Raw genomic sequence first — 15,631 nt, forward strand, 5'->3', positions numbered from 1 at the left:
ACGCAGATCAGTCCGCATGGAGCAGGACGGGCGCTCAACACTCTGAGGGACTTTGTTTTTTTCTGTTAATGGGACAAACGGATGGATTTCTTCTCGTCCTTCTAGTTTGACTAATGGCCTTGCGCAGGACCGGGCAATGAATAACACCACCGGCTTGGCTCAGGTAGGAGCCGGCGTCCCTGCGGAGGTACCTGCGCACCGAGCTCTAACGGGCTGCGTCCTGGCGCTGCTCATCGTCTGGACGCTTTTTGGCAACTTCACGGTGTGCGCCGCCGTCTGTCGCTTCCGGCACCTGCGCGCCAAAGTGACCAACATCTTTATCGTGTCCCTGGCTCTGTCGGACCTCCTGGTCGCCGTGCTGGTGATGCCGTGGAAAGCCGCGGCTGAGGTGGCCGGCTTCTGGCCGTTCGGCGGGTTCTGCAAAACCTGGCTGGCCTGCGACATCATGTGCTCCACGGCCTCCATCCTCAACCTGTGCGTCATCAGCGTGGACCGATACTGGGCAATCTCCAGCCCGTTCCTCTACGAGAGGAGAATGAACAAGAAGGTGGCCTCTGTGATGATCGGCGTGACCTGGACGATATCCGTGGTCATCTCCTTCGTGCCCGTGCATCTGAACTGGCACCGCGCGGACGCGGCTGATCCGGCCGAGGATCACGCGCCTCGCGGTGAGAGCGTTGACGGGAGCTGTGACTCCAGCTTGAGCCGCACATACGCCATCTCCTCCTCCCTCATCAGCTTTTACATCCCCGTGGCTGTCATGATCGTCACGTACACCCGCATCTACCGGATAGCCCAGATGCAGATCCAGATGATATCCTCCCTGGAGCGGGCGGCGGTGCACGCGCAGAGTTGCCGCTCGAACGTACCTGTGTGTCCTCACCTGTGCACAGAAATAGGCACCAATTCCGATCAGTTGCATGTCAGTCTTCATCCCGAGTCTCAGCGCCCCAATGAGTCCCACCAGGAGCTCAAAGTGTCCATCAGAAAGGAGACGAAGGTCCTCAAAACTCTGAGCACCATCATGGGTGTTTTTGTGTCCTGCTGGTTGCCATTCTTTGTCCTGAACTGCGCTCTGCCCTTCTGTCCCGGGCCAAAGGCCAAGGGGGCCCGACAGGGCCCTCACTGCGTCGGCGAGAAAACATTCGACGTATTCGTGTGGATCGGCTGGAGCAACTCGTCCCTCAACCCGATCATCTACGCGTTCAACGCGGACTTCAGAGACGCTTTCCTACGGCTGTTGCGCTGCCGCGGACGCGGCTGCTGTACCGCGGCGAATGCAGCGGCGGGGACGGCGATGGCGAGCAACGAGGCCGGACGCCCGAGGCGCGAGAGTCCGCTGAACGTGAAGCCGGACGTCTCCTGCGCCACGACTCTCAGGGGGAGCGAGGACAGCGGGAACACACCGGTGACGGTGTTGTACCACAGAGGGACGACAACGGAGCAGGTGATGGACACCGAGGAGCGCCACGACAAGGACGGACTGACGCGGATACCGATATAAGTGACACCACTTGTGAAATCCCGCGGGACAAAACATGCAGAGAAGGTGTTATAGGACAGAGTAGGAAATAAGAAGCATTAAAGCAAAATTTACTCCAGAGGTCATCAACGTGAAGAAATAGCTCCACTACACGATACAAAATATCTCCCATCATCCCTATTTGTACCATGAAAAACGGTGTTTTCACTAGTAAATCTTCTGGCATAATTAGAGGCGTTTGAGCTGTTATTTGTATCTGTCTGTGGGCTTTATAGCTTATTTGTGTTCAAAGTGTACCCAACAAACATTTGGCAGTCTTTATAAAATGCATAACATTTTGTTTTGAGCTTGTAAAAATTATTTTTTTCCTTTTTCCTGAGCAGGACAAACAGGGCCAGAACAGGGTATGACTAAAGCAAGATGAATAAATGGAGAGATGACTGAGTTTTACTTTTATTTATTTTTTTATCAAATCAAGTTAAAGACAAACTCAAAAGGAAAGAAAGCCTTTCATTGTACATTGACCTTACATTCACATTTGCTGAATAAACATGAATAGAATTCCGTGGAGAGACAGCTATCATGAGGTCAGGATTTCTCTGAATCTCTAGAAATGGGATTATGTAACTAACTCACATTAGCACCCGTCAGCTGTGCCATCTTGTGTGGATGCACTCTGCCCCCCCCCCCCCCCCCCCCTTTATCCACTGAAAGAAACAAACATTAATAATTTGTAAAGGTTGTTCCTGTGAAAGATGCCCCGACCAGCAAGAACACAGAAGCTTTTTACGGTGACAACCCTGCTCCGCAATGAACTCTCCACAGAGTAACATCTGTTCATTTCTGTTTAATGAGACCTCCTTGTTAGTTTTCAATATGAAAGCGTGTGGTACAGCCTCGAGGGACGACCAGTCTTAACGGGGCCGACCAGATTCATGATTCCATACTGAGCTGCAAATACTTTGGTGGTTGTGATTAAATTGCCGTTACAGGATATGAAGGAACAGTTCTTGCACTTTTTCCTGCCGAGAGTTAGGTGAGAAGATTGATACCTTTCTCATATCTGTCCATCAAATATGAAGCCACAGCCGGCAGCAAGTTAGCTTAGCACAAAAACTGGAAACAGAGGGGGACAGCTCAGCTAGACCTACGATTACCCATAACACCTTTCTCTGAGTAAGTTCGTAAAGACGTTTACGTGTATTGAGAATCATAATTCCAACTTCAGGTGAGAATTTTGCAACCGGCAGTTAGCTTAGCCTAGCATAAAAAACATGGCTATCCTGGTTCTGTACAAAGGTAACAAAATCCACCGACTAACATTTATCAAATCTGATTGAAATTGTTTTCCATTCTGTTTATGACTAAAGATCAGGTGGAAAAAAGATTTTGTCATGACACTCTTTTTCTAAGTTCCTTAATATCTTTTTTTAATCTGTAAAACAGGTGAAAAAAAGAGTTTTGCCAGGGTAGGCCTAATCTTTTTAAAAGTAAATGATTGTCATTTCGACCACAAGAGGGTTAAAGTGAACCACTACCCCATGTTCTAAAAGCATTCATGTTTCTTGCAGGTGAGGTTAAGTTCTCGATGCACTCTAGGTGCAGCAAATTATATTGCTAACACACAATATGTAACATGGGGTAGCGGTGCACTTCAACCTCTTGTGGCCGAATTGAGAATTACAACAACAAACTCACAAAAATGTTGTCTCCTGCCACTTGCTTTAACAGATTATCCCGGCAAACCCCTTTTTTTCACCAGCACTATTTTGACCAGATTTAGAAAATGATCACCAGAATTTTTTTCTCTGGCTTTTGTAATTCACTTTGTGTGTCGGATTATTTCTTGTTTACAGGCAACCAGTGCAGACTCCAGGAAATTGGTGTTACTCCTAGCTGAGATATATGCCTCATTTCCACTTCACAGTTTTGCCTCGACTTGACTCGACTTAACTCACTTTTGGTACCAAGTCGTTCACTCTTTTTTGTTTTCCACTGCAGATATTGCCCCCTCAGTGTCGGTGGGATTTTCAGCTGATCGGCATAGCTACGCCATGTGAAACTAAAATCATCTTCAATGCTGCACTTGCTGAATCCTTTCATCCACTACCAAACAGAGGAACGCCTGCACTTTATTAATCATATAATGTTTTGCAGGCTTCTACTTTTTTTTAAAATGTGGGTTGAGTGAATAAAAAAATTGCGCTTGGTATTGACGGCAGCATGGCTATTTAAAAACGGCGTGTTTGTGAAGGATTTCCAGTGTCACACTAATGACAATTCTCTCTGACCAATCAGTGGTCTGCAGTTTTAACACCTTCTAGGATGGTCTCAGCTCGCTTGGAACCTCCACCAAGGTGATAAGTACCACGTTCTATGCTCCACTTTTTATAATGGAAAACCAAAAATGAGCAAGTCTAGAGTAGAGCCGTACTGTACTGTGCAGTGGAAATATAGTAAGACACTGAGTGGTTGTAATTAGTAAGCTTTAGAGGTACTGCTCAGCATATTTTGCATAGACTGTAAGAAGAGGACGTAGTCATCTTGACGTCGTTTTGAAGCCTCGAGTTCGGTGATTTTACTATCACCATCTTGGATTACGGCTGTGGCAGGTTTTTTTTTGCAACCAATGAACAGAAGTTCCCATATTTGGAATGCGGAGGAGTGCAAAGAGATGCCGTGCTCTGGTAGCGGCAGCGCCCTGTCAATAACGCGCCCTAAAGCATACCCTGCTTTATGGTCTATTTGACTCTAAATGGACCATCATTTACTAAATTAACATCTTCCTGTATTGAAGAAGACTTGAAACTAGAGATTGAGACCATAAACTCATGTTTACAATGTTTACTGAGGATATAAATTAAGTGAGAAGTAGAGTCATTTTCTCATAGACTTCTATACAATCAGACTTCTTTTATTAAACTGGAGGAGTCGCCCTCTGCTGGTCAGTAGAGTGAATGCAAGTTTTAAGACACTTCAGCATTGGCTTCACTCTGCAGAACTGCAGTTGCCGTCTGCTGTTTTGCTACCTTTTGACAGAGCTACGCTAGCTGTGTCCTGTTTCCAGCTAAGCTAAGCTAACGAGCTGCTGACTCCAGTTATATGTTAAATGTAAAGAAGACAGGAAAGCAGTATGGATCTTCTCATCTAACTCTCAGCTAGGGCTGGGCGATAATTCAATTTAATAATGTTTTGTCTTTTAATGGAATCTTATCGTGATAAAATCATATATTCAAAATACACAGTTACGTTGTCTTAACTGAAATCTAATTTCTCAGAAAATCTGATATACTATTGATCAGTGCAACAACTAATGGACTGTCTTAATTTCCCATTTCACTGAAAATGTATACAGTTATCACATGTATTATCTGTATTACACCAGTGACAACAGGTTTGTGTTTATTCTGATCATGCAGGAGTGAGAAAACAGCGAGAAGGCACATCCGTATAAGTGTTTCTAGAGCGGAAGCGTGTGCAGCCTCGCGGTGTTCGCGGTGTAATGGGCTTGTAACCTACATAGGACATCCATCAGCTGTAGGCGTCTCCAACTGTATGTAAGAATAGCCACCATACCAAAGAGGATTAATAAAACATAGGTCGAATGCATTTTCAAATATGTGTCTCCCATTTACAGTCGCCGTATGCAGGTTACTGAGTGAGAAAAAGTCATCACAGGCTGTTCAGAGAGAAGTGTGCTGGGGTCCTTTCTCTGAGGAATGATAAAGTGATTACATCTATTAATATTGACTGACTAATGGCTGCCCTTGTTTCATTGCTCCGCCGTCTACTTTCTCATGTCACCCAAAAAGGAGCTCACTTCATCAAGAGTGGCTTTGTTCACCTGGGGAAACTTTTAATGAGCCACATCTGCCCACCTTGAATGTGTGAGAGTTAAATGAGCCCACGAGGCTCCAGAGAGAGAGAGAGAGAGAGAGAGAGAGAGAGAGAGAGAGAGAGATACACACAGAGATACACACAGAGATACACACAGAGAGAGATACAGAGATACACAGATTTACACAGGCCTACTGCAGGTGTCATCCAGCAAAGGCAGGCCACTGTAATTACCGCTGGACAGATATTCCCATTCAAATCAATGTAGCAGGATGGTCAGAGCGGCGGCCATTTTTTATTTGTATCGTTGTCAATGCGACCAGTGTAGCAGGCTAACTTCCGTATTGACTCAGCCGACTTATGGTAAGTTGCGGACTCACAGTGGAGTTGTAACGTTACGAAGCATAGAGAGCCAGAGTAAAAGAGTCAAATTAAACAACTTAATGCTTCATACAATCACAGTGTAGAACACCAGAGGAGTGACAACTTTGTCCGACTTATTTTTGAAGTTGAGTCATTGTCTCATAGACTTCAATACTTATTTTGCAACCGGAGGAGTCACTTTAGAAGTGGGTTCACAGCCTGGCTGAGTTAGAAGTGTCAAAAAAAGGTCATGTTTTTAAGCTTAAATAACTATAATTTTGTGGTCAGTGAAAAAAATGATCACTTTTAAAAAAAGAACCAATGCTGATTGTGGAGAATGGAAAAGGAAAAGTAGTCTCCCATTTCAAGGTCCAATGCTTTGTCTACTCATCCGGCCACCCACCCATTTATAACCGTCACTCTAATTCTTAACGTTTTTTTGGGGGAGGCCAGTCACAGGGAGTAAACTATGTTACAGTTAAGTGTTGGTGACCGGTTGTGACACGTCTTTACAGGTTAAAGGTCAAGAAGCTGCTAATAGTTCAACCATAATTGAATACATTTTTTGCCGTAAAACTATAAAATATTCAACGAGAAAAAAGGAGAAAAATCCCCCTAAATTGACCACATTTTGTGAAGCAGGTTTCATATTTTCATTCCTGTCTTTCCGATGATGGTGCGACCCCTCACATTTATCTTACCTCTTTTATATTTTTGAGTTGTGACCCCTAAAAACAACAATATCTTCTTGTTATCTAAGGTTTTTAACAGTTCCAGAGAAAAATTGTTGCCCTCTAAACTTCTCAAAAACCATAAAAAACATTACATTAAAAAAATGCAAACAAAGGTCGTAAGAATAGAAAACGTGTGTATCAGACCTTCCTTCCTGTCCGTACAACGAATCTTCTTGTGACCCCTAAGATTTCTCTATTATTGCATATATATTTGCGGTTGGAAATCACTGCTTTAGGTAAACGTGTCTTTCCATTCATGTAGATTCATCTCATTGAATACAGAGTCAACATGTTGTTGTTTATAAGTTGACAAAACGCATAATCTTTCAACCTATTACTGAAGAGACAATTTTGAAAGCACAGACTTATTTTTAGAATTCACAACTTGAACGGGCAAATATAAAATGTGTTTTCCACATCATTGTAAATATCTCATTGAATGAGAAATACGCTTTTATATGTCAAAGATATTGACCGATGGATTTGCTTTGACCTCCCACTTTCTTTGTCAGTTTGTAAAGTCTGTAAAGTTCAGTTTGTAAAGTCTCTCCTTCCAAAAGTCTTATAATCCCTGACAATTGGACAATGGCATCAGGTCGCTGCATTGTTTTTCTGCAATAATCCTGGTAGTGGATGGAGAGGTCCCTGGTCTCTGCATTATTAATAATATATGAACAACACATGTAGTCCGATTTAGTCCTGGTTTAATCATGTCTATAAGCACACAACCTTTCAATGATTTATCCTTTAGGTTTAAGAAAGCTTAGAGCAAGTCTGAGAAGTGAACACTGTGTATTTATGTGTGTGTGTGATTTATTCATGACTGTGTGTGTGTTCACGTCAATGAATCGGAACGTTTCCGGCAGAAAAGTGAATCAGGTCAGATAAGATTAGCAAACCGGACAACACTGAGAAAAGTCAAAGGAGAGGCAGGAGGGTGTGGGTGTGTGTGTGTGTGTGTGTGTGTGTGTGTGTGAGAGTGAACTATAGACTATGAATAAAAGAGGGAAGATGACATAACATAAAGATTCCAGTTAGAAATATGGAGTTTTTTTAGGGTGAGGGGAAATATAGGTTCACAAACAGGTTACAGGGAAACCTAAGAAGACAAATGAACTCCTTCATGTTCATGGACATTGGTAGCTTTTACTCTCAGCCACTGGAAATGCACAGTTTTTAACATTTGACTTTGTCCTGGGAACTAGGTCACCTAGCTTCTATTACATAATAATTAAAGTTGAACTTAAGTTGCAAGGGGACAGAGTGAGACATGACAGAGGACCAGCAAGGCAGACAGACCTTTTCACATTTTAAATATTCATTTAAAACATTTATATAATATTACCATACCAAATTACTGGTATTAATAGTTAATTTCAATCCAGAGAACACAGATCATTTTTTCTAATCCTCATTTTAGATCATATCAAGTTAATATTCAACTTATCAAGTGAATTCCATTCTCTCATAAAGTATGAAGCTACAGATAGTGTTTATTGCAGGCCATTAAACACAACAAAGTCTACTTCATGTTACTGTAGATGAAGTCACTCAAATCATAAAACATCTATGTTGTGACACAGGCCTATAAAAGAGACCTGACTTTCCATAAACATTTTTAATTTAGCCTCACAGGACAAGGTTAACAAAAACTCAAAAAACGATCTCTGAAGGGTTTAAACTAAGGAACTTAGAGAGATATTGCAAAAAAAAGAAAAAATAATTTGATAAAACAGAAGCCAATTATTTGTCAAAAGACCTCATCAACAAGAAGTCCCAGCGAACAGCCACATGTGGCCGGGGCAGCTGGGAGGGCACAGCTGGCTGCCGGTTTTCCTTCCTACTGCCGTGTGGAGCAGTTGAATTATTTGTGAACGCTTCTCACAGTGTCCGCCTAACCTCTAAAAATAGACCAGTGCGAGACACACACACACACACACAAAGAGAGAGAGAGAGAAAAGAGTCATCATGGTTTGAGTCTTACTGGTCAGGAAACAATCCCGATACATTCGAGGATAAAGTGATATCCAGCGGCAGGAATCAGAACCTGTTCCCTTAGTTGTGTTAGAGGATTTGAGTTTAGTAAAATAACATAAAAAGTACACTTTCACATTGTGATTAGTCAAGATAGAAAACGGCATCATAAAGAATACAACTCAGCCAAAGAGTGTGAGATTTGTCAACAACAAAGACATTTTGGACGAATAACTGAACACAAGCACAAATCCCACCAGCTATAAACAATTAGCTCCACCATGTGATGTACACATTGATGTAATCACAATAATTATATCACAATAATATATATCATTCTGAGATGGGCCATTCTGCATAATGAATACTTTTGGTCCTTCAAGTATATTCCGATTCTAATACTTGTAAGAGAGTATTTCTACACTGCGGTACGTGCTACTTCTTCACCCACTGATAACACTACAGGAGAGCATCTCATTCCGGAGAGCCCAACATGTGGCAACGGTAAAGATAACATCTATCAATTGTTGATGATTAACGATCATCTCGAGTCTCATTCGCCATAACAAATGCATCACTGTTATACTGGCTGTCAAGTAAAGATAAGATCCTGGTCCGGCTGCAGAGCGAAGGTCTTCCAGCCCAGGACAGAATCTTAAACCGCAGGGTTACAACTGTCATTGAGGTAAGTTGACTTGTTTTTGTTCAGGTTTTATTAAAGAGCACATTGATGATCATTTTCTGTGCAGTAAGACGTATTTCCTCACAGTAACTTAATGTTGTCTCCGCTGCTTCACTGACTAGATATGACACTTGCAGATATAATATAGCTATTAGAAAATAGCGCAGCAAACTAAAAAAAATGTTCTACTATTTTTGATATTCGTAATCATTATCCTGCTTTTGAATAACATGCTCACAGACCGTCTTTATGAAAACATACCTTTTTAATTCTCCAATTTACATCACAACTATGAACAATTTCAGCTCAACGGTATTGTATTTCTATATATTCTAAAATGAGTATAGACCACTTCACAATTGTAAAGGTCAAAATGTAGAAAGCTAATGCTAACAAACCTCACCAATGAGCACGAGTAACACAACAAGGCTGTAAAAGGCGGAGTAGCCGATGTGGTGACATTTTGTAGTCTCCTTTAGCCACTTGTTAGCAAAGACTTTTATTTTGACATGTAAAAGCTTCAAAATTCATAAGGGGCATATTTACTGATGTATTTTATGTCGTAAAACAAATCTTTAAAATCTCTTAAGCTCTTGTTAAGCACAGACCTTATTTCAGCCATCGAACTAAAGACCCGTTCAACATGTTTTTTTTTTTTTTAACTCATCCCTGCAGCACTCTATAGCAATCAGGGAGCGACGACCATAAACAAAGATGGCGATGTCTGAAATGACGAGCTCGAGGCTTCAAAACAGTAGTCAAAAAAAATAATGGGTGACATTTTGGTGATGACGTCCACTTCTTATATACAGTCTATAACCAATAACGAGGAAAACGAACATGCGCATTTAGATTAAAAACAGTAAACATTACGTAATGTGTATTTTTTATGTTGTGTGGAAAAAATTCAGAGCAATCATTGATTGAGGGATTGCTTCCGCACAGCTCAACATGGTGGCGGCTGCTAACAGCGCGAACAACAGCAACAGTGCGGACAGAGCTCACAGTGATTACCAGAGGGGGACCGGAGGGTGGGCGCTACGCTACATTGGCTGTTGGCCATCGGTCTATCAGTTGGACACACAAACATACACGCACTGCCAGACCGGCTACCAAAGCAAAACACAGAAGCTCGGGGTTGACTTCATTCTCTTCTTCTTGCTCAGGACACAAATACTCCTAAATAGTTTAGTAGTATAGAGAACCATTCTTTAAATCGAGAGACCAGCTTCAGTATCAGTGAGTCATTGAATGAAGAAGGAAAAACAACAAAAGCATTTGGCATCTTAAATGTTTAGGTATATTGTATATGTTTTTCCACAGAGATGTTGCACCACACAGTTTTGGTGGTTTTGGTGGTGTGGATGACAGTGGATCATGCATCTGCAGCTGCTCCTTCTCCACAAATAGGTAAAGGTCATGCAACACACACTCTACTTTCCCACATCACTGCTGTCTAATTTTCATATCTGAGTGAGATCTGCTTTACTTTCAGAAGACGAGGAGCTCAGCCACACAGAAGCCGCAAATATGGCCGAGATGACGGAAAAGCTCACCAGCACAAACTTCGAACAGTTGGCGAAATTAAGGAGCAGGTCCACATATGTTGCGAGGAGCTGTAAGGAGATCAAGGACAGCTATAATGAACAAGAAGGTGTTTCTCTGGACAATACTTTCAAATTTAACACGTTATTGATCAACAGTTTTTCATTAATTCAAGGTGTTGCAACCCACTATAAAACATTTTTTCCCCTATAACATTTACTGTAATATTGGCAGATGGGTTGTACTACCTGACCACTGCTAATGGCATGGTCTACCAGACTTTCTGTGACATGACCACCGCGGGCGGCGGCTGGACCCTGGTGGCGAGCGTCCATGAGAACAGTATTTATGGGAGGTGCACGGTGGGCGATCGCTGGTCGAGCCAGCAGGGCAACAACGCTAACCTGCCGGACGGAGACGGGAACTGGGCCAACAGGAACACGTTCGGAGCAGCAGAGAGCGCCACCTCGGACGACTTCAAGGTACGTGAGCGTGGTGGAAAATAATCGCACTTACTGAAGGTTACTTTCGTAAATTCTTAAAGTACTGTATTCAAGTGTGATTTGAGGTACTTTGCTAGCAGGCTATATGTGCAATTGTTTTCAACTTCCACTCCACTATAATTCAGGGGGAAATATTGTTTTATTTATCTGAAAGTGGGAGTTACTGGTTAATTTCAGATTTAAAACTTTTAAGATTCTAGAATAACAAGAAGTGGTGTCCAGCTGGGTGTTACATTTCAGTGTATTAAGCAGTTCTACCAAAGACAGATTTCCCCTTTCCACATGGTTTCACTTTAATAACAAATCATCCAATATTTCACAAAAAAAAACTTAGAAGATTTAGAAAATTTAGAGAAAAGATCTTTCCATCCCCTCATATTTATCTTGTGACCCTTTGATGGGGTGCAACCCCCAGGTTGGGAAGCACTGGACTAAACTACCGAAATGTATATTAAGTATCTAAAACTAGCTCCACCTCGAGCACCTACAACTAATAAACAAGTAAAATGCTGCTTACACGTTGACACATCAGTGTTAACCAGGCGGCAACCTCCGGATCTGAAAAGTGAAGTCAGTCCTTAAGTGTCTTAAACTTGCATTCTCTCTAATGGCCATCAGGGGGCGACTCCTCAGATTGTATAGAAGTCTATGAGAAAATGACTCTACTTCTCACTTGATTTATTACCTCAGTAAACATTGTAAACATAAGTTTATGGTCTCAATCTCTAGTTTCAAGTCTTCTTCAATACAGCATGATGTTCATTTAGTTACTTATGGTCCATTTAGAGTCTAATAGACCATAAAGCAGAGTATGCTTTAGGGCGGGGCTACCTTGTGATTGACAGGTCACTTCCGCTACCAGAGTCGTATACAACGTCTCTACGTCACTCCTCCGCATTACGATTATGGTCACTTGCGTACAAAATATTAATCAACCCTCTTCTGTTATCTTAACAGTTTTTTCTTCCATGGTTTTTGCATGACTTTGTACCAACCAAATGAAAAAAAAACATCATCATAAGAGTGTAGATCTGTATACACCCGCACAGTCATGAGAAGCGGTCTTATCAATCAGTGAAAGTGAAAACTATGGGGAAAGACTCAGGGTGTGTCGGGGCTTTAAGCTCCCACACCTGCACAGGTGTTTTCAATGATCGTGTCTGATTAGATCGTCTCGTCAGGACTGTACAGGTGTGTCAGTCTCCTTCACTCTCCACAGTGCAGTGTTGAGTGGGACAATTCACACTCATTCACTTTTGTGATTGTAAGATTTTTAGATTTAAAAACAACATTTAGTCGAGCTGTATTGTGCTTACTGGAACATCGGTACTGGTCAAGTTACATTTATCTTCTTATTTGTCAATAAAAAGTAAAGGCCAGAGAAGTTAAAAAATGAGCACAATGAAAAAAAAATCCACTGAATGTTGACTGATGCAAAAAAAAGAAAAGTTAAATGTCATCTAAGTCACAAAAAAGAGTTGTGACAATAGTGTGTGCGGTTTCCCAGAATCCAGGATACTATGATATCGTGGCAAAAGACATGTCTGTGTGGCACGTTCCCAACAACTTCCCACTGGAGCACTGGAACCTGGCAGCCATCCTCCGCTACCACACTGACAACCGCTTCCTCCGCCTGTATGGAGGGAACCTCTTTCAGCTCTTCAAGGTGACTTAGTTGTGTGGTTATTTTAAAGTTACACTGGTGTAAAGTAACGAAGTACAATTTTAAGGTAGTTACAAGTTACTTTGCGTATTCAGATTAGTTTTACAAAAGATAATTATTGTATTTATTATTATTATCGCCAACTGGGAGATAGTGAGATCAGTCCAGTGTGTGCATGAGTGTGTGCGTATCTCTGTGTCTGTCCACGGCTAATCTCGCAAATTGCTCCACCAAACTGCATAATATTTTTTGTGAGAGACCAGCTGATCTTAACAGCTGATATCATGATCAACAGCCCCAAACAATAACAGCAAGGAAATAATGAGTGATTGGCAGATGTATGAGAAATAAACTACGGGCTTAGGCATGCAAGATTAGTCTTCCTGGCTGAATTCATGCTAGAGCTTTATTTGTCACGTATCTCGCGTACGTCAGTAACGGCACTATATATATATTGTATATTGTCACATTCCTCCAGCAATATCCAGTGAGATACAACGTTGGCTCATGCAGCAACAGAGGGCCGTCTATTCCTATTGTGTATGACCATGGAGACAGAGAGTCCACCAGAATGTTATACGGACCCAGGTCAAGAGGTAAGTGTAATGAGAGGGAAATAGAGATAACAGAGATTCTTCGCTATAATGCTTTGCTTGAATTAATAAACATTGTATTACTTTTCAAGGTTAAAGGTTACCCTCAAATTATAAAATTGCTAAGACATTAACTAACTTAACTAAATTCATCCATGTAAACAAGAAAAACTTTTTTCTGTTTCTGTGAAAAGGGGAGTTTGAACCAGGTTTCATCACATTCAGAGCAATAAACCACGAACGCGCAGCCATGGCTATCTGCTCCGGGGTCAAGCCCAATGTTGCTGGCTGCAACACCGAACATGTGAGTCCCACACCTCTGCTGTCGGTCAGTCAACACAGAAAATGATAGACAGTGTAGTAATACTGTTGTTGTTGGTGTGTGTGTGTGTGTGTGTGTGTGTGTGTGTGTGTCCAGTACTGTATAGGAGGAGGCGGATATTTCCACCCTGACCAGTGTGGGGACTTCCCATCCTTTGACTGGGACAGACTGGGAAGGGACCAAGGCTGGAGCGCTTCCAAAGAGATGACTGAGGCCGCTGTTTTACTGTTCTACCGCTGAGACGGTTATTTGCACACGTAGCTTATGACTATTGTTTCCGACGCGTCAACAATCATACTTGTACCAGCATGTCTCGTGCTTCAGAGAACGAACCTCGTGTTTGTGTCCATGAATTATAAATCCTAATATTACAGTCACTTGTAATATGATGGTCCTGGGACAGAGGATGTCATATGTGTACAGATTGTAAAGCTCTCTGAAGCAAATTTGTGATTTTGGGCTGTACAAAATATATTGAATTAAATTGAAATTGAACTTGTAATGACGCCGCACACCAGCAGATAGAGCTGTTGATCTGCATATTCAAATAAAAATATTTTGCATTTTTTGGAAGCTTTTTGAGTAGAGTGTCTTAAAGCCACCTTCTGTAGTATATATTCTCTGCCCATTGACCCGTATTACACACAAGCGATCATGTTAGCTCAAAAATCTCTCTCCCTGAGCCCTCCTACTGAAGATTATGACATTACATCTGACCTCCATCACCCTGTGGTGGCCTTGCCTGGGTCCGGGACTTCGATCTATCCACTCCACCGAGTTCTGTCTGATATTGGGCAAGTGACCTGCACATGAGAAGAGTGAGTACGTTCAGCACTGTGTAGTCAGCTTTGTCCACGACGGTAGACTGATATGTGGGGCTGCACGTACACTGACCTTTCATCAAACGGCTGCTAAACACAATGGAACCACATCAATAACTTTTTGATGTCTTTGTATATTTCATTTATTAATTTCATTTAATGATTATAGTTTCTCAATAAATTACTCATTTATTGATTGAAAATAATTTAAAACATGGTTGGAATAGACACTGTCTCTCAGGTCATTACAAGGAAAGGAAAACACATTCAGTTTTATTCATTTATTCATTTCTATTTACTATTAATTAATTTATTTATGCGTTTACTTTTTTATCGACGGACTGACTGACTTATTGAATGAATGGGAAATTGACTATGGCATTCACCAGAATGTGGCATATATTTTGAAGTCGGCTCTTAAAAACAAAACAAGCTTCACCGTGTTTTAAAAAAAATGGAGGCAGTCTTGACGGCAGTGAGAGGCCGTGGTACAGGTGGGTGACAAACCAAAACCCGTCTGTCGTATGTGACATCAAAGTACTCCAATTACTACTTGTTTTTAAATCAATTTGGAATGCTGCAGTTTAGAAACTCAAAATGGCCTCCGCTCCGTCACTGCTGTCGCGTTCCAACGAGGGCTCCGGCGGTGCGGTCCTTTTGAGACGCTCAGTAATCCAGCGTGTTTTTAGAGACTTTATAAAACCAATAAATCCAACAATTGATGTCTTCTCTGGTTAGTCATCCATTTATCCGCGTTGAAGGAAGTTGTTGTCATCGTTAGCCGCTAGCTGAAGCCTGCTGCTACTGAGGGAAAGATGTATCCAGTGTTTTCAGTTTAGTGTGTCTTTGTCTCCTCTGTGAGTCTAACTTAAAAAATAGTACATTCTTAGAATTTCGGCTAAAACAACGTAAGTATAGTTTTTTTTAAAGACATTGAGCGTAAGCACACAATAATCCCCTGTTACCTCTAATACAAAAACATTATATGATGGGGCTGGCATTTGTTTTGTTAACAAATCCCATGAATAGAGGAAAAATGCGTTGGTCCATCCCAAAATACTTCCGACTTTCCTACCTTGTCTATCAAGCTGATTTGTTCATGCACAAATAT

The 15,631-nt window shown here is 41.8% G+C and overlaps 2 protein-coding genes across 2 annotated transcripts; both read left to right on the forward strand.

Moving 5' to 3' along the window:
- The first annotated feature begins 136 nt into the window (after positions 1–136).
- Positions 137–1,504, forward strand: LOC142949392 (D(1) dopamine receptor-like). Its single transcript, XM_076091008.1, has one exon. The coding sequence runs from the start codon at positions 137–139 to the stop codon at positions 1,502–1,504; it is 1,368 nt and encodes a 455-aa protein (XP_075947123.1).
- An 8,520-nt stretch (positions 1,505–10,024) lies between these two features.
- LOC142950066 (intelectin-like) lies at positions 10,025–13,939 on the forward strand. The gene is made up of 8 exons (XM_076091970.1): positions 10,025–10,079; positions 10,397–10,483; positions 10,569–10,727; positions 10,853–11,100; positions 12,629–12,787; positions 13,263–13,380; positions 13,572–13,681; positions 13,796–13,939. Exons 1-8 carry the CDS (start codon positions 10,025–10,027, stop codon positions 13,937–13,939), a joined length of 1,080 nt encoding a protein of 359 aa, XP_075948085.1.
- The last annotated feature ends 1,692 nt before the right edge of the window (positions 13,940–15,631 follow it).

The sequence above is a fragment of the Anarhichas minor genome, unplaced genomic scaffold (assembly GCF_050575085.1).
Source record: "Anarhichas minor isolate MPS153535 unplaced genomic scaffold, ASM5057508v1 ptg000014l, whole genome shotgun sequence".
Taxonomy (NCBI): domain Eukaryota; kingdom Metazoa; phylum Chordata; class Actinopteri; order Perciformes; family Anarhichadidae; genus Anarhichas; species Anarhichas minor.